This window comes from Mandrillus leucophaeus, unplaced genomic scaffold (assembly GCF_000951045.1).
Source record: "Mandrillus leucophaeus isolate KB7577 unplaced genomic scaffold, Mleu.le_1.0 Scaffold107, whole genome shotgun sequence".
NCBI lineage: Eukaryota > Metazoa > Chordata > Mammalia > Primates > Cercopithecidae > Mandrillus > Mandrillus leucophaeus.
The window spans coordinates 3,754,296-3,773,418 of NW_012098876.1; the positions used below are offsets into that span (position 1 = coordinate 3,754,296).

The 19,123-nt window shown below is 37.0% G+C and overlaps 1 protein-coding gene across 5 annotated transcripts in view; it reads right to left on the reverse strand.

Annotated features, from left to right (window-relative positions):
• Positions 1 to 19,123, reverse strand: part of RBMS3 (RNA binding motif, single stranded interacting protein 3) — an 822,470-nt gene that overhangs the window by 652,592 nt on the left and 150,755 nt on the right. For 3 of the 5 annotated variants that reach the window (XM_011985510.1, XM_011985488.1, XM_011985500.1), the window contains exon 2: positions 5,049 to 5,221. In XM_011985510.1, the coding sequence (XP_011840900.1) occupies positions 5,049 to 5,221 (173 nt within the window). The remainder of the gene's footprint in view (positions 1 to 5,048; positions 5,222 to 19,123) is intronic. The other 2 variants (XM_011985518.1, XM_011985492.1) reach the window with 1 other exon arrangement.

Sequence of the window (19,123 nt, forward strand, 5' to 3'; positions counted from 1 at the left end):
GTGTTCGCCAGGATGGTCTCGATCACCTGACCTCGTGATCCACCCGTCTCGGCCTCCCAAAGTGCTGGGATTACAGGCTTGAGCCACCGCGCCCGGCCCCAAAAGTTACCAATTTCTTGGAAAGACAAAATATAACTTAATGTGTAAAAAATCATTACACTACAAATATTTTATTTGGCTCAAAAAAGTTACAATACTCTCTCACTTTATTAAATCAAATCTATCTTCTCCAACTTCCATCTGGTCTTCCTAAGCATAAAGGATATATGAATCCAAGTGTTCCATCAACAGTCTTCAACTGATAATCCATCCATGAGTAAATTTGTATAATCAGTTGTATTTCTAGTTTTTATTACATTGCCTTTAGTGCTTTTAATATTACAGCCATTTAATTGTTTAATAGTATATTGATGACCCTTTCATGACTGGGTAAGAAAATGGATGAACTAAAAATCAACTCATTTGGGTTCTATTCTGTGCTACTTTGCTGTTTCTTTTGAAGTTCATTTGGTTAATTGTTCCCATGTCCCTGCTTTTTAATGGAAAAACGAATGCATATGACAAAATCTTTCACCACACATAATTTTTCTACCACCACAAATATTACTTCTCACACCCTCCTCTCTGAACAAAAAGCATTCTTCTTTCAGCTTTTCAACTATTCCTACTCTAATTGTTCCTTGATCTCAGAGGATCATTTCTTGCTACTCTGCAGCTGGAGTTACCTATTTGAAAAAAATATATATATAGCTATGCTACCTTCCTGTTTATGACAATTCAATGATTTCCTCCATGGTTCTTAAGATAAATCAAGCTTCTAACATCATCTCCAAAGGAACCATCTTGTCCTTCCATGTTTTCTGGCTCTTTTGGCCCCACACTCCACCTCCTTCTCTCTGCTATAGTCACATGGTTTTTCTCAGCTCTTTGTCTTTAGCATGCTCCCTCCAGCCCTTGGTTCTGCACACAATGTTTCCTCTAACTGGCTACTCTTCCACTTTTTTCTCGATTAGTTAAATCTATTCATCCTTCTAATCTTAGCTCAATTGTCACTTCCTCCGACATACCTTTACTAATCACCGTACCTAGGTCTAATCTTGTGTTATAAAATCTGTTAGTACCATGCTCCTCTCCTTTTTGCTCTTATAGTTGCAATTTTATATCAGATCATATATTTAATTGATGCCCATTTTCCCTAGTAGAATATATTTCTCCTTTGTCTAAATTTACTCACCACTGACTTCTTACCACAGGCATGCAGGATATATTCTGTAAATATTTCTTGATTGAGAACAAAATAAAGTTCCTTAAGGTTTCTCAAGAAAAAGACATTACAAGGTTTTTAACTATACTGTTTTCTATACTACACCCAGTATAATGTATTCATCCAAAACATAGGTATAACTGGAAAGATTTTTCCATAGAGTAAAATCATTCTTTATATCTATTATTCTTCAGTCTTATCTTCTTTTCTTTGATTTTACGCGTGATCTGAACATAGAAGCTTTAATGATGAATGTGACTAGATTTCCTTAATAAAAATTTGCTCTCAGATTATATATTGAGAAATAATGCAATTTCTTTTTCTTTAATACCATTTTCTTACTGCTCATTGGCATTAACATGGATATTATATACTCATACCAGAAAATCCAATATGTCTATACCTTTTTTTAAAAAAAGGCAATATGTTGTTTTGTGTATCTGTTTTCTATTATTTTATTACAATGGATATTAGCAAATATTGCATTTCCTTTAAGGAATATTAACTCTAAAAGTACTTATAATTTCATAGAAATAAATATGGAAAATGAATCATGACAGCAAGTTCATTTAAATCTACTAAAATTATCTGTTTTGTGAGTGAAATTATTTTAAAGTGTGAGATGAGTTACAGGAATGGAAAGTGATTTTAATCTTTAGAAGACTGCTAATGCAAAATGGTAACAAGCACTGTGAGTGGACAACACTAGGAGGGAGAGAGAGAAAGAGAGAGAGGGAGAGAGAGCGAGAAACAAGGTTTTACAAATGACCTACACTGGTCTCTTACTAAAGGTTTTTTCAGCCATCAGGTCATACCCATGAAGCTGAATAAATTCTAACTGTGCCCCTGCCAACACTGCATGAGGGGATTGGAGAAAGATATAAAATGTGATCTTGAGTAAGTTTTGCAGCTAAATAATGAGGTCCTCAATCAAATATCAGAATTTTAGAATGAAAAAAACATAAAAGATTGTTGAGTTCAACTCCATTATATTGTATATGGGGGAAACCAAAGTTAAGGGGCAGCAAGTCATTACTCTAAGGCCACAGACTCACTTGATAGCATAGCCAAGATTGAAAGATAGATCTCACAGTGCACAGTTATTTCCACTACATTATGTTGCCCAATCACATCGGTTCTTTAAGATTGTCCAGGAAAAAGAATCTGAGCAATAAACCCCAGTTCTAGATCACTGCAGTAACAGGAGAACCCACAAACATTTGTACAATAACAATAAATGGGCCAGATCTTATTAGTGGACAAATATTAATATGAACAAGTAACTATTATCCTCTGTTCACTTAATATTCTTTATCAAATGCACATAAAAACATTAACAAAACTTGTTCCCTCAATAAGAATGTTTCTGTGTTACCGCATCTCTTCTCTGAGTTAAAAATGGCAATATAGGCTTTTAAGTAATAATTTCCATTTACAAAATTCTGGCACTTCTATGCAGAAATGGATATTGACACAGCAATTCATAGTATGATGCTACATCAGTGGTGTGTTCATACAGCAGCTCTTCAATAAAATAAAAATTTAAAAAGCTCTGATTTGCAGGATGTGCTGATTCCTGTGTTATAAATACTCCCACAAGGGCCAATTTCATGCTACCAAGTCTGTAACAGATTGCTCACAAAATTCTTGAATATTTAACAATTAGCTCAAGTGTGTTAGTCAGAGGCAGCTCCAGCACACTGCTGATATTACAAGTAAACACAGAAATAATAAAAACCAACCCAGTCTTTTAAGAAAGAGGAAACTGAGGCTTAGAGGGAGGAAGTGATTTGCCTCAAGATTACACAGTGGTTGAGCAGGTTTTAACACTCAAAATTCCATCGCAACTACCCTCATCAGTTAGTGAAACTTTATACAATAGAAATAGTTGGTGGTCTTCAAGACTGTTGAGAGAAGTGCTTCACAAAAGATCAACAACACTAAATAAAGATCCTGTTTGAAATACATATTCTTGGGCTCTACCCCAGACCCAGTGAAACATAATTGCTTGGGCCCAGACATCTGTGTGTCACCCAGCTCTCCAAGTGGTAAAGAGCAGCAAGAAAGAATCTTTTCCTAATAGCTACCTTTAAAAAAAATGAGCTTCAAATATAAATCAAGAACAATAGCTATTTTGCTTTTTACTTCATCTGAACCTTCTATCATGAAGTCTATAATCTTTTACATTTTCAAAGACCTTGCTTTTCAAAATAGAGTTTAGATTTTTTAAACAACAAAAGAAGTTGAATTATTTATCTTCTGATTCTCAACCTCAATATTCTATAGGCCAAAATCTAACGTATATTTGTATGTCTGAGCTCTGGCACATTTAACATTTTTTGAACAAATTAAAATATATATATATTTATCTCTTAAGGTTCTGCCTTGCCTTTTTCACAAATCAAGGCACTCAATAGTAACAGGGTACTCCTACCCTAATCTATCTACTGTTTTGTCAAACAATTGGATAGTTACGTATTTGTATGTTGGTTTATCTGCCACTTTCCGTTGTGTTGATATGTACTCCCAATCTTAAAATCTAGGACAAAGACACATAAATATTGCCTGCTTTGTTTTCCTCTTTCAATATTTTAGAGGTCAGAACATTTACAAAATAAATATCCTCATGGCTTATTAAAAAGCATTGCAAAAGAGAAAAATAACAATTGAGTAATAGTTTTTTAAACTTTAAAAATACACAGCTAAGTCACAATCAAATGACAAATATATGTTCTAATATTATTTTGAAAATAATCAGATACTAACCTAAAAATACAGCTCTGTTGCCCAGGCTGGAGTGCAGTGGCTCAATCTCGGCTCACTGCAAGCTCCGCCTCCCGGGTTGACACCATTCTCCTGCCTCAGCCTCTCGAGTAGCTGGGACTACAGGCTCCCGCCACCACGCCCGGCTAACTTTTTTGCATTTTCATTAGAGACAGGGTTTCACTGTGTTAGCCAGGATGATCTCAATCTCCTGACCTTGTGATCCACCCGCCTCGGCCTCCCAAAGTGCTAGGATTACAGGCGTGAGCCACCGCGCCCAGCCAAGTCTATGATTCTTAATTCATTATTAATTGTATGGGAAAGTGAACTTAAATATGTTTTTATTTGCACAGAAATAAGAGAACTAATGACTTAAATGTTGGTAGATAATAGATTCATGAAAACATTGTTGAAGAGGATTTAATAATTTTCAAGCTTCCAAGCAAATATCAAACTACTCAGTGAGTGTGGTCCTTAGTCTTGGTAGGAGATGGCTTCACTGGACTAGGCAGTAGATGTTTTCAAGGAAACTAGAAGATTAGTCTTATGCCTCTCCAAATACATGATCCTGGCTGAACGTACATTTACCGAGCACTGGCCAGAAAAGCTTTGTAACACGAGGTAATCCTGAAATCTACCACTTCTGAGTTTTTGAGATTCCCTTCGCTAATACTTCTCAAGAAAATCCGTTTATTTCATGAGACTCATCAATGACTCCACTGGCCACATGGTTTGAGAGTGTAACTCTATTACTGATCTTCATCTTGCAGGTCAAATATCTATGAATCAGCCAGCATTTCCACGTATATCTGCTCGAGAACTTCACTCAACAACAAAAAGTAAACTATTTCCACTCCCAAAAATAAACTAGCATTGAGTCTCAAATTTAAGTCCTGTTTGTAAAGAAGAGTCTTCCTCGCTGAGACACCAGTGGATGAGTACATTGACTGCAATAACACATCCTGCCCACCAAGGCAAGCATGTGAGTGAGAAACAGCACAGGCAGCAGAAGGACACTTACGGTTGGCACAGCTTGATTAGGTCCTGGTCAGTGGTGCCTGGTGGGAGGCCTCGAATGTACAGGTTGGTTTTACTCAACTGTTCCCCGCTGCTGTTGTTGCTGCTGTTGTTGCTGCTGCTGTTTGTGCTGGGGCTGGGAGGAGCCATGGGGTGGGGAGCTGGTGCATAGGACTGCTGGAAACAGAAAAAGCTGTTACTGGAAAAACAAAAGCCAGCACCTATTCACAGGCCAGCAGCACAACTCGAAAGCAATGTAAGCTATGTGTCCTCTCCAATACACACGCATACACGCACACACACACACATTTCTATCACTACTCTCTGCTGCATTCGAGAATATCATTTGCTTCCCCCACCCTGGCCCTCTGTTCAGATCAGCATAAGTCAGCCATAAAAGGGACAAAAAGCAGTTACCAGGTGTTCCTGGCAGTAGCATATGGCATTTGAACTTGTCTCTGACTACAGTGACTCTCCTTAGCCTGGGAAAGGAGCACATCTTCCTCCCTAATAAAATAAAACCGTCACTTTTGGCAATAAACTCTGACCCTAGCTTACCTTTAATACCCAAGCATCTTTGGTTTCCCTCTATAACTTTGTTCCTTCCTTTCTCCAAAGAAACTGGCTCCTATTGTTTTCCTCAACATTACTGTTCAGCACAATGCCTGATACAAAGAAATCATTCCTACAAATAGTGATTCTATGGATGACTGAATGAATGAATCCATCTTAGCTCTTTCTCACATTCCCAAAATTGTTTCTTTATGTTGAATGTTCCTTGTTTGCAAGATGGGGCTACCATTCTTTCCTAACCTTCGAGATCCTCTTTAAATTACTCTAATCCAGGATCTCAACCTAGGCACTGTGAACCATCTGGACAGGATAATTCTTTGTTTTGGGCACTGTCCTTGTTCATTGTAGGATGTTTAGTAGCATCGTTAGCCTCTATCTCCCAGATTCTAGTAACGCCCATTCCCCGGATGCGATCACCAAAAAATATTCCCAGATATTGCCAAATGCTCCCTGGTGCTGGTAGAAATCTCCCCCTGAGAGAACCACTGTTTTAATTCATTACATTATTATATGGCAAAATTAAAATGATAAAATGACTCCTAGAAATTTGGAATACACAATGTGAGGGTTTTAAAAATTATACATACCAGAATTTATAGATATATTTACTAATTATGCTTATTCCTTTCTTTATACAGGCATACCTTCAAAACTTCTCAACTAATGCTGACTGTCTAGGTTGAGGCCCTGCTGTGTCTCTTCTTGGCTCTGTGACCTTTAAGTGGTGCCTTAACCTCTCTGAGAAGCAGCATTCTCATTAATATGAAGGAGATAATAACGATACTCTCTTAAGTTATAAGATTTTTTTCAAAAGTTGAGTTAGTGCAAACAAAATGGTTCCTAGAAATTAGTAAGTGTACAATATTAGTAAAAATAACAATAATGTTAATATTTGTGGTTTGTATCTGTCTTGTAGTAGTATCAACCTATATAACTATCCCAAATTTTCTCAGTTGTGACCCCAAGTGCTACCCCAAAATAAAATAAGCACATTCATCAAGATTCCAGGGGGGAAACTTTGGGCTGGGTTCTAATCTGAAGATGAAGAGTCTTTAGCTATTGTATCAGTTGGAAGGTATGTATTTCTCAAACAGCATATTTTTGGAACATTAGCAAGTAAGTATTCAGATGAGGTCAAACTATAATACCTTTTGTGCCATGGCATAAAGGTAAGGAATAATATAATCTGAGGGAAAGAAATGTACTTTGTGTCTCTACAGTTTCATTCTTAAAAAAAACCTCAAGAAACATATTCAACATGAAAATAATATGTCTTTTCATTCCAAAACCTGTGCGGCTGACAAAATTGACAGGCCTGTTGGGTCTGGGTAAATAATGAGATATCCTGGAAATAGAGCTGACTGTGGCCTTAATCACAGACAGCTGAACTTTCTAGGTAGAATCCTGCAGTGGCTTCCCACCAAACTTATTAAAAAGTCCTAAAAGCTCCACATGATTTTTTATCAGACTTTTTCTCCAATCACTTCTTAGACCAGACACTGTGGTACTCCCAACTTTTCACCCTTCCCATTCTCAGCCCTACTCTACTCGGCTGGCTCTAATCCATCCTTCTGATTTCAAATTTAGTATCATCCTACAACACTCTGGTATTTTCCTCCAAAGCTTTCAGCATATTTGGTCTTATTTAATTATTTTTGGCTTATTTAATGCCTGTCTCGAGCACCAATCTGTGTGCTTCCTGAGAGCAGGGAATGTGTCAAACCCATACATGATTAGCACCTAGTCTAGCGCCTGGTATATAGTAGGTGCTTGAGAAATATTTAGGCTATAATATATATAATAAAAAATGGAATAAAGACAGCACTTAGCATATAGAGAAAGAAGGCCAAGTTTTAGCAGTATCTAGCTTCGTTTGTTGCAATAGTAATCTTTCACACCTTCCAGGATTTTAAATGTGGTCAGTCCCTATTTCCCACTGTCTATAAGACAATGTGCTTTAGATTCAGTATATCAAATGCAACTCACTGCACCTATTCTCTCATTCCCAATTCCCCACACTAGCCACCCAATACAATTACCCCATGTCTTTCAGTGTTGCTGTTGTTCTGCCAGTCTCCATGCTAGAAAACTTGGTGTTAGCTTTATCTGCTTCTTAATTCTAAATCTCAGAATACAGTCAGCCACCAAAATCTCAGCCAGCCTCCTGGAAACACCCTTTTCTCTGAATTCCCATTTTTCCCCTCAGCCAGAGTCTGTACCATCTCATATGCAGTGGGCTTCAAGCTTTCTATCATGCTTCATCTTTTATGCCCCTTATTCATTGGGAAGGCAGGGTAGGTTGGGGATAAGAAAATTGTCCAGACTGGGCACTGTGGTTCACGCCTGTAAACCTAGCACTTTGGGAGGCTGAGATGGGTGAATTGCTTGAGCCCAGGAGTTCGAGACCAGCCTGGACAACATGGAAAAACCCCATCTCTACAAAAAACACAAAAATTAGCTGGGTGTGGTGCCATGTGCCTGTGGTCTCAGCTATCCAGGAGGCTGAGGTGGGAGGTTCACTTGAACCCTGGAGGCTGAGGCTGCAGCGAGCCATGATGGTGCCACTGCACTCCAGCCTGGGCAACAGAGCAAGACCCAGTCTCAGAAAAAAATAAAATAAAAATAAAAAAGAAAGAAAATTGTGCAATGCAAACACACCTTGACCAATAGATAAGAAATGCCAAAGTGAAAGAGTAGACATGACAGGAGCAAAACCCAGAGACTCCAGATTTCTTCTTTGAAATAAACATTTTTCAGCTGGGCGCGGTGGCTCACGCCTGTAATCCCAGCACTTTGGGAGGCTAAGGAGGGTGGATCACAAGGTCAGGAGATCAAGACCATCCTGGCCAACATAGGGAAACCCTATCTCTACTAAAAATACAAAAATTAGCTGGGCGTGGTGGTACGTGCCTGTAATCCCAGCTACTTGGGAGGCTGAGGCAGAAGAATTGCTTGAACCCAGGAGTCAGAGGTTGCAGCGAGCCGAGATCGTGCCACTGTACTACAGCCAGGTGACAAGAGCAAGACTTTGTCAAAAAAAAAAAAAAAAAGAAAGAAAGAAAGAAGGAAACATTTCTCAACTATTCTTTAGAATTACTTTAGTATCAACATTTTTCATGTAGAATTTTGAAATGAATTACACCGGAGAAAACTTTCTTTTCCTGGTATTTGGATTAAATAGAATATATTCATTGCTTTTTTGATATTTAATATCTACATCAAGCTTAAGTTTCTTAGCTAGCATAAAAAACCATGACTTATTTCCTGACATAAAGTATTCTGGTTAGCTCCTTGGAATCCTCACAAAACTTAAGTTCTACCTCTTTTACAAGTCCTGCACACAGTAGGTGTTCAGTACATGCTTGCCGAAGTGGCTTCCTGGTGTATCTCATAATGGGTCAGATGGGATTTCTCTTTACTTCACTTATATGCCTTATTCTCTTAAAATTCCCAGGGCCTTTTTAAAGCTGTTTGCTACCACTTTCACATCCCCTCTCTCCAAATTCTTTGAATTCCATTCTGTGCTCAGGCTTTTTCAAAAATGAGACTTTGTTTAAAGCAGTTTTTCCCATTGCATAGCCTTTAAAACCACCAGGGAGCCAGAAAAATGTCTCCAGCTTTATGTATCACGGATTAGAGGGACCAGTTCAGACTGAGTCCTTGACTAATCAAATAAGAAAGCACCAGCTACAGGATGATCAATATGTGTTTACTTAATTCTTTTCCCTCCCAGGGCTCTTTGTGAGCATTTCCATAACCAGAACACCATTTAGTAAATTGCATGATGCCTAAAACAATAAATGTGTCCTACAAAAGACCCAGCAAATTCACTGGCAAAAAAATTAACAAAATAGTCAAAAGCCAATTGAAGTTGGGATGAGGATCGGGAACTTGTGTGCACTGAAGTGAGATACGTAATTTATACTTAGGAGTGGAAGCACCAGACTTGCAGAGAAAGAATGTATTTCAGAAGCTTTCTAAACAAAATACAAAAAGGCAGTTTTCTTTGTCATATCCTTGTTTGTAAATTCTAGAAATTCTGCTGAAAGTGGTCGATGTTCTCAGTGTTATTGAACCAATCAATCCACAGATTTTAACACCCAGTGTGGGAACTCTTCCTTATCTTTAGTATTTCATTTATCTGTTGATGACGCACTGATTGATTCAGGTAGCAGTCAGCATTATAAATCATTCTTTGCTTTTAAGAATTATAAATTCCTTCCTCTCCACCCATTTTGCAAATACACATCCTTTAATCAACAAAATGTTGGCAGAAAGTTCCAGGAATGCCTGACAAATGCACAGACCTAAATGAATTAATTTGTGAAAAGCAAAAGCGATTTTGTATGTTCTTGCTGCCAAAGACATATGACCAAAGAACGGTACCTTAAAAAACAAATAAATAAATAAAAGAAGTGTCAATGATCTCTATGGGTTAATGGGTCACAGAAGCCACTTTACTGATTAAAGTGGCTCTGCTTCATTTCTCAATTCTTTGTCTTTAGAGGGATTTGGAATTTTATCATTGATTAGCTTTTAAATCATTTTGGAGCACTGAGGAAGGGATTTTAAAATGTTAGTAAAGAAAAATATTTTCCGGCAGATAAAATTGACTTTGCTATATTGCTCAAAGTCACACTTTGTAAATCCTATTTAGGAGTAGAGAGTGTTTACGGTCTGGGGTTGCTGAACACTGTAACACTGCGCTATAACAGGGCAAGGGGTTGCTATGAATTTGCCGTGTCAGCTTAGAAGCGGTGGAAATGGCACATTCAGAAGGGGATTTTGGATGACACTCTGATTGAAGAAGAGAGATAGAGGATTTCTCTTGCAGCTGCATATGCTTGGTTAGTATGCAGATTTTTCTTAGATGTTTATTCATTGTAGCTTTGCTGGAAGGTTCTGATAGGGATTATGGAATAGGGTCTAAAGCCCCTCAGCCACACATTAGGGAGGCTATCTCAGAGGATCGGTGCCAATGTCCTCTTTAGAAAAAGAAATAAGATGAATTAGCATCCATTGTAAAACATGCTAGTCCTAAAATAGTAATCCTAATAATTACAGGTAGCATCTGTTTCTGCTTGCTAAGCATTTTATACGCTATCTTCACAACAGCACAATGAGGCAAATAATATTTTTCTCATTTTATGAATGAGGAAACTGAGGCGCAAAAAGTGTAAATGACCTTCTCAAGGTCACACAGCTGGAGCCCAACTTGAGGCCAGGGACTCTGACTCCAGAAGCCATGCAGTCTCCCACAACACTGCAGAACTTCAGCTCTTAATTATATGGACACCAATAAACATAAACACTTCCTTGAAGTAAACACTGGAGGATGACGCTCTGGCAAAAGCTCTGGAGTGTCTAAGTATCAGCAGGAGGCAAGGAATGATGATGATAAACAGCAGACAGTCAAGATGAAGGTTAATAGGCTCTTTTTCTCTATCAGAATTTAAATGAAGTCCATCTTAAAATTTAATTTCAAAGGGGAAGTGACCATCAGAACCAAGCATGTTATGAGTTTTTCAAATAATGTCAAACAAGTGGGTTCATTTGTCAGGATTCATGGTTTGTTATTTAATAACAGGAAAATGAACTGGCTTGTAGATCATCCTAAACAGCTGGTTCATTTAGTGTGCTTTGTTAACATGCCTCATTTTTCAAGTTTGAAAAGTGAATCAACTGGGTCCTACTACATTTGTAAAATGTGTGGTTTGGGTATATAGGTTTGGAGAAAGGTTAGTTGTGTTTTCTTCTATATATATATATATATTTGTTTAAAAAAAAACAGAAAGGATTTGAGACATTCAATAAGTGTTGCTCACACATCAATAGAGTAAAACAAATTATTTAACAATCTTCTTTTATACGATATCAAACTATATTTGATGAACACTTGTCTGCAGGCGGGGTTGTAGTTAATATATATGAGCCAGATAATTTTAAACCTTAGTTCCATACTTTGGCAACACTCACATTTTGGACAAGGTAATTCTCTCTTTTAGGGAGCTGTCCTGTACATGGTAACATATTTTATAGCATTCCTGTCCTCTCCCTACTAGATGCTAGTTGCACTACCCTCTCCCAAACTTGTGACAATCAAGTATGTCTCCAGATACTGCCATATGTCCCCCTGTAGGATTGGGAAATCTCTTCCAGTTGAGAATCACTATTTTAAGTAGACCCAGACCCTCTTCTTGAAAGGCTAATACAGTATCCCTCACAGAATGATACTAACTCAATGGCCTAAAAACCATAAACAAAACGTTACCACCAAACCAAAGTTCAGCTTCGCATGGCATTCACCCTCTCCAATATACTTACTTCCACCATCTGCAACCAAGATGTCAGTATGCCACATTTCATTTTCAGCAGACTAAGTCTGAAACATGCTTCTCCTTCTGATTGAAAACATAACTCTTTACAAAGAGAATTTTAAATATTTTTTGCATGCAATTCCCCTTGGCTGGGAATCACAGAGCCCTGATGCCAAACTGCAGTCAGTTCTATTGCCGGCATCTGGTTGCTGGCAGGATCCTGAGGCAGTTGGTCTGGTGGTTTTGGAGTAGCCTTGGACTCCATCACACAGCAGTCTGTTCTGCTGATGGTCTCCCCAATTTGTTTTTATTCATCTCCTATGCAATAGAATTTGTACTCTTTTTATCCACTTAAGGGTAAAGCCCTGGATAAAATCTCCCAAGGGACTGACATGCCAACCCTTTTACTATCCAAAAATGAATACAAACTACATTATTGTCTTAAATCATACATTATTTAGCTTGCACGTACACATGTAATCCATTGCTCGCTGGATAACACTGCTACAGGCTATTGGATTCATCTCCTTGACAGTGTAATTTCCACATAACCTTGATTCTTCAGACCTCTCCTCTAGTGTGAACACAACATTAGAGAGTGGACATGGTAAGAACTGTGGCAGTCACTAGTGTGTCTATAACAGCCTTAAATGAGGGTGAATATGAATACTCTCTGTGCAAGTAATAACAAATACAGCTAAATTAATATCTAGGCAAGCCATGCAATTATAGCCATGGTTTCATGAACCACATACATTATGGCTTTGCAATTTTATGCTAGGCAATTGCCTCTCCATTATCTAGAATACAAGCATAGTACACAATTGTTTCAATTAGGTCTTTTATAACAGTTTGGTGAAAATCTGTCCTACTTCTCTTTTCCTACCCAAAGCTCAGATGTGGAAATAAGCAATAAAAGACAAAACTCCTCATAAAAGGCAATCATTTGAATATTCTCTATCAACTGGCCTAGGTAATAGCTGCTGTCAACAGTGGTAACATGGTGCTTAAGAGCTCCAGATTGCCCACTATGAATCCAGCTCCACCACTAACTAGGCACTTAAACCTCTTGTCATGGGTGAAAGAGGAATTATGATTATTTCACTTCATTGGAGTGTTGTGAAGCTAAAAAGTATAAATCATGTGTCAAATGTTTAGCACAGGGTCTGGCACAGAGCCAACATTCAGTAATTTTTTCTTGTTTTCTCATCATTGCCATTGTCATTATCATCACCATGAGGCAGATCCACAATGTGAGCATTGCCTTCTCAGTTCTAGTTGTAGTAATTCACCTTGAAGGGGGTGCTATAAGAGCCAATGATTTTTTAAACATGAAAGCCACTATTCTTGAAATGAAATTATGTCATTAGAACGGTGGTTTGCCATTTTCATCAAGAACTAAGCTGTGATGAAACAATCATTGTGGATGGAATGGCTAATTTGTTTCAAAGTATTTACAAATCACTACTGAGTTTTTATTAAAATTCTGTTAGAATGGGATTCACTTTTGCTCTAAATGTTAGTTTTTGAAAACCTCAGCAGATTGCATAATCACACATTGCTCTGTGCTATTTACAAATAGGTTTAATTTAAAGTCATTGAATTCCATTCAGAGGCTTAGATATTAAATGACATTTTAAAATTCATGGTACTTGGAAACACAAATTAACTAGTTATTGTTCAGTTCAAGCACCTATAAACAAATTTGATTAATAAATTTATAAGCTAGCAAAGAGTGGTTGCTATAAATGACATCAATGGAGTTTTATAAAGATTCTCAGTTTTTCAAATGCCAATGACATCTGGTCTTTGCCCAATTCTTCTTTTAATTTGACTAAATTTTTATCTCTTTAAATACAAACAAACAAAATTAACATATATTCAGACATTGCAATGCTTATGGCATTAGTTTAAAAAGTCAAGTGTATATCTTGAAAATAACCCAAAATGCTCAGGACTCCAATGTTGATAATGGTTGGTTCCTTATGGGATAATGAGACATGATGTGTTCCCCAGCTGGAGATTACAGTATTAGCTACACTATGGAAAATAATTGTTAGAATCAGAGCATTCCCCAAAAATACTGAAAGTGACCATAATGGAATATCTGCTTTGTTTGTCCAAGGAATACCTAGAGATCAACCCAAATGCCTGCTTTCATGATGAACTAGAATCAGTGGGCAATGAGTGAAAACCCAGAACAGGTCACCAGAAACTCTTCATGGAGATTTCTGGGCTAGCCAGCCATGTCAATGTCAAACGCAATCAGAGATAAAGAGGTCTTCGGAAATGTATAATTATGCTTAGCGTAACATTCTTACACTTAATAAGAAAGACGTATTTGCCTAATTTTTTAGTTTAGTTTTCCCCCCATAATCTCTATATTTTTTTTTTTTTTTTCCTGAGACAGAATCTTGCTCTGTCACCAAGGCTGGAGTGCACTGGCATGATCTCGGCTCACTGCAACCTCCATCACCCTGGTTCAAGCAATTCCCCTCTCTCAGCCTCCATAGAAGCTGGGATTACAGGTGCACCCCACCACATCCAGCTAATATTTTTGTATTTTTAGTAGAGATGGAGTTTTTCCTAATTTTGTGTTTTACATAATATTATGTTTCACAGTCTAATACTCTATTTCCCTAAAATTACAATTAGTAATATTGCCAACAACTAAAATTTCCCTAGCTTTTTTTGAGATGGAATCTCACTCTGTTGCCCAGGCTGGAGTGCAGTGGTGCAATCTAGCCTCACTGCAACCTCCGTCTCCTGCGTTCAAGCAATTCTCTTGCCTCAGCCTCCCAACTAACTGGGACTGCAGGCGGGTGCCACCATGTCTGGCTACTTTTTAAAATTTATTTATTTTTGGTATTTTTAGTAGAGACAGGGTTTCACTGTGTTAGCCAGGATGGTCTCAATCACCTAACCTTGTAATCTGCCCACCTCAGCCTCCCAAAGTGCTGGGATTACAGGTGTGAGACACCGCGCTCAGCCTCCCCCAGCTTTTTTTAAATGGATACTCTCCTAAATAGAAAGGAGACCAATGGATGTAGCTTAAAGAGCACCAACATAAAATATGCAGTGATAATACTTTATTGTAACTAAACGAACTCTTCCAAAGTTTCCTCCAGTTATGAAAGTCATGGCTTCAGACAATAATGAGGCATTTTCCCTTTTAATTGACTAGCTTCCATATTAACCAATCATATTACTGATTTGGCTACTGGTAGCAAAGGGATGATAGAAATATCATACTTTGTTCCCCATTACATAAAACAAAAATTACTGTCAGTAATGGAAATACAAACAGAACACATATCAGAACATAGTATCAGTTTTTTTTTTTTTTTGATACACCAAATATTTTTGTCCAATTAAATGAGAACTTTGCTTTTCTAAAAGTGAATCTATGTTGACACAGGAGCAATTCAATAATAGCACAAATAGCATATACAATCCTTATACCAGTTCTCATCCCAGCTCCATAATGTGTCCAGCCTGCACGTATCCCTGTTTCCTTCTACTTCCCAGTATTCACCATTCAAACCACACCATAGTCACATCTGCATCTATACCTTAATATGTTATCTTCTCTGCATCTGAAATGCCTGGGTTGTACTCCTGTATCTGATTCTATGGTGACTTAATATTTTTCTTACGAACCGGGAAAATGTGAGAGCAAAAGAGGGGGACATTAGTAATTAAACCAGGACACAAGGAATAATTGAGGCTGTCTGAAGCAAATCAGGATGTATGGTCACCCTGTAATTACTTTCTGTTTATCCAAATCCCACATATTCCTCAAGGATCACCTAAAATTATACCCATTCAGGACATATTCCTTTTATTACTTTAGAGCTATTTCATTTCCATACTTTTTCAGTTTCTACTTCATCAATATCTACCAAAGATTATAAAATAAGAATAGCAATGGCTAAAGTTTATTGAGCATACATTATATTTCAGGCACAATTCTAAGAGCTTTATGCTCATTGATTTATTTTCTGATCTCAGAACTCTTGGGGGTAAGAACTATTATTATCTCTACGTTGAAGAAGAGAACATTGAGAATTAGGGAGGTTAAATGACTTCTCAAGGTTGTTCAGCTGCTCAGCATCATACCCAGGACCTGAAGCTAGGCAGTCTTCACTTCGGTTAACTCCAGGTTTAAATCCAGATATGTACAGTCCAATCTAACAGTCATTAGCAGCATGCAGCTATTTAAATTCACATGTAATTAATTAAAATTAACTTAAATTTAAAAATGTATCTCTTCAGTTGCGCTAGTTACATTTCGAATGCTGAAAAACATATGTGGGTACTGACTGCTGTACCTGACAGGTAGACACAGAACATGGTCATCATTACAGAAAGTTCTACTGGACAATGCTAATGTGTATCATTCTTATATACAAGGTATAATCGCCCATACTATGTGCTGATGAAACAATGGTCACAGTTTCTATGCTATGCTACTATTTACAGGAATTTCTTAAAATGTAATTAATCTCCTTTTAGTAGAAACCGTATTCAAGTTTCCTCCCACGCTCAAGAAGTAGGTTTATATTTTGGCATATGAAACCTATCTTTCAACACATACCTGCCCTGACCAAACATGCACATTATTAAAAGATTTGTAGGAAGTAAAAATATAATTTGAGGGGAAAAGGTGTATTTTATCTTTGTAATCAATAACCAAACTTTCATCGAAACTGGAAAATTGCTAAATATCAAGAAAAGATAGAAATTAAGATTAGCTGTAGGTACAGAGTAAATGTGTCTCTCTTTGGCAGACAAGCTTCCTTCCTGGGGCCATCAGCATTTTCAATACCATATAGTCTACTTTACCTGCCATCCCCAAAGAAAAACCAACCCCGCAACCCCGCCATCCTCCATGTAACATACATGCAACCAATTTTATTTCTGTCTAAACAGGACCAAAGCAAAAAAAGGAGAAGGTTTTCTTACAGTGAATTACCAGGGTGATTCAGCAATTTCATAAACAATAACCTATATTCCATGGCATAAAATAGTTTTGTTGTTTGATGAGCCAATTCATTCCTATTTTATTGATGTAGCAAAATTAAATGTGAACAGAACCTAGGCCTTTAAAGTCCTAAATCTAGGAAATGTGAACTATAAAACATAATAATTTCCTCAAGAAGACAATGTTAGAGCACAGATCAAAAATGTGACAGAAATTAATACATGTAAAGTAATTGTTTCATTATAAAAATTGAAATGAGCACTTGCACAGATAATTTTCTATAAATACATTTTCAAAATTTATTATGTTTGGGGCTGTGAGGTGGTAACTATGAGAATAAATTAATGTTCAAGTTTAAGAAAAAACCTCATGATAAAATGAATATTAGGCAATGTATACTATTATCAAATTCATAATTTTTATAATAAGAAACTTATAAAATATTTAAACAAACTTCTATTGCTCATAATTATAAACCTCTATGAGGACCCCCATTTTCAGTATATTTTAAGTCAATCCACCTCAAACCTTAGAGATTTTCTCAAAAGAATATAGGCACGTCCAATTCCAGATGCATCTTTTCTTTTTTGTGTGATTATTACTGGAGATTCTTTTTTTTTTTTTTTTTTTTTTTGGCCTGGTGATATTCTACATAAGAGAAGGAACTATCCCCAGTGATAAGATAGTCCTGCTTTTTCTTCTCCAAATTGCTATTGTCCGTTTTTAAAGAAGTACTTGAGCTTCAGAGATTGGCAGTTAAAGGGCATTCGCCCTTGACTGGTATACTCTTTATAGGCTTGGAAGAAGAAAGGAACATTATTGTCATTGTATAGTGACTAAGAACATAGATCCTGAAGACACACAACCCAGGCTCAAATATTGCTTTACCTCTATTGCCACCTCTTTTGTCTCAGTCTCCTCATCTGAAAAAATGGAAATAATAACTACCTCGGAACACTGTTAAACATTTCAAATGAGTGACTGTGTGTAAAGCACTGAGAATAAAACCTGGCACACAGCATTCTATAGGTGCTAGCTATTATCACATAAATCCTAAAGCAGTTTTATAATATCCATTGTTTTCATAAACAGTAATGTTCTTTTGGTGAACAGGTATATTGGTTTGTTGACTGATCTAGCCAACTCTGGCTTGCCTGGTTTAAAATCTCATGATACAAAGTAAAAAATCCATTGATGCTTGTCAAAATGAAATTATCTAGATTGTAAGTTAAAGAATGTCCTTCTTTAATGGGACATTAGGTTTAGTTAATATTATTCTAGCTACTAAGAGTAGCTACTGATAGTAGCTAGAAAGCTCTCAGATAAGCTGATGACAAGACTCTTAGAAGAATTTTTTTAAGTTTAAATTTAAATTTTTTAAACTTTGATAAGGGAAGTCATTCTTAGAATACATAGATTCTGAGAAATATCTAAAAATTGTAAAAGTAGTAATTAAAATAAGACATATCTTACTGTCAGTGGAAAAAACTTATAGGTTAAATAACACACCAACTACTAAATATCCATGCACTTAATTAAAAGGAGTTTTATACACAGGAAATAAAGTATACTAATTTCATGGCTCCTAACACTAAAAATAATTAGATTTAAAAAAATTGTTCCCCTGTAAGAATATTTTGTGGGTAAACAATGGCTTAAATTGTTTTTTTCAGTTTAATTATCTACTTAATTTCTAACAAGTCATAAGATAGATGCTCTAGGGTAGCTGAAGCAAATAGTCCATAGCATAAGAATGGGATAGTAATACATTTATACATTCCACAGTACTTTCTACACATCTCCAATATTCAGAGGATGCTTTTGTTTTGTTTTTTCTTTGGTTGAATACTATGTAAAACTTGGCAAATAGTGATAACAGCCTTTTCTTTTTCTTTCTTTTTCTTTTTTTTTTTTTTTCTTTTTACTTTTGAGATGGAGTCTCGCTCTCTCGCCCAGGCTGTAGTGCAGCGGCGGGATCTTGGCTCACTGCAAGCTCCGCCTCCTGGGTTCACGCCATTCTCCTGCCTCAGACTCCCGAGTAGCTGGGACTAGAGGTGCCCGCCACCACGTCCGGCTAATTTTTTCTTTCTTTTTTTTTTTTCGTTTTGTATTTTTAGTAGAGACAGGGTTTTACCGTGTTAGCCACGATGGTCTCGATCTCCTGACCTCATGATCCACCCGCCTCGGCCTCCCAAAGTGCTGGGA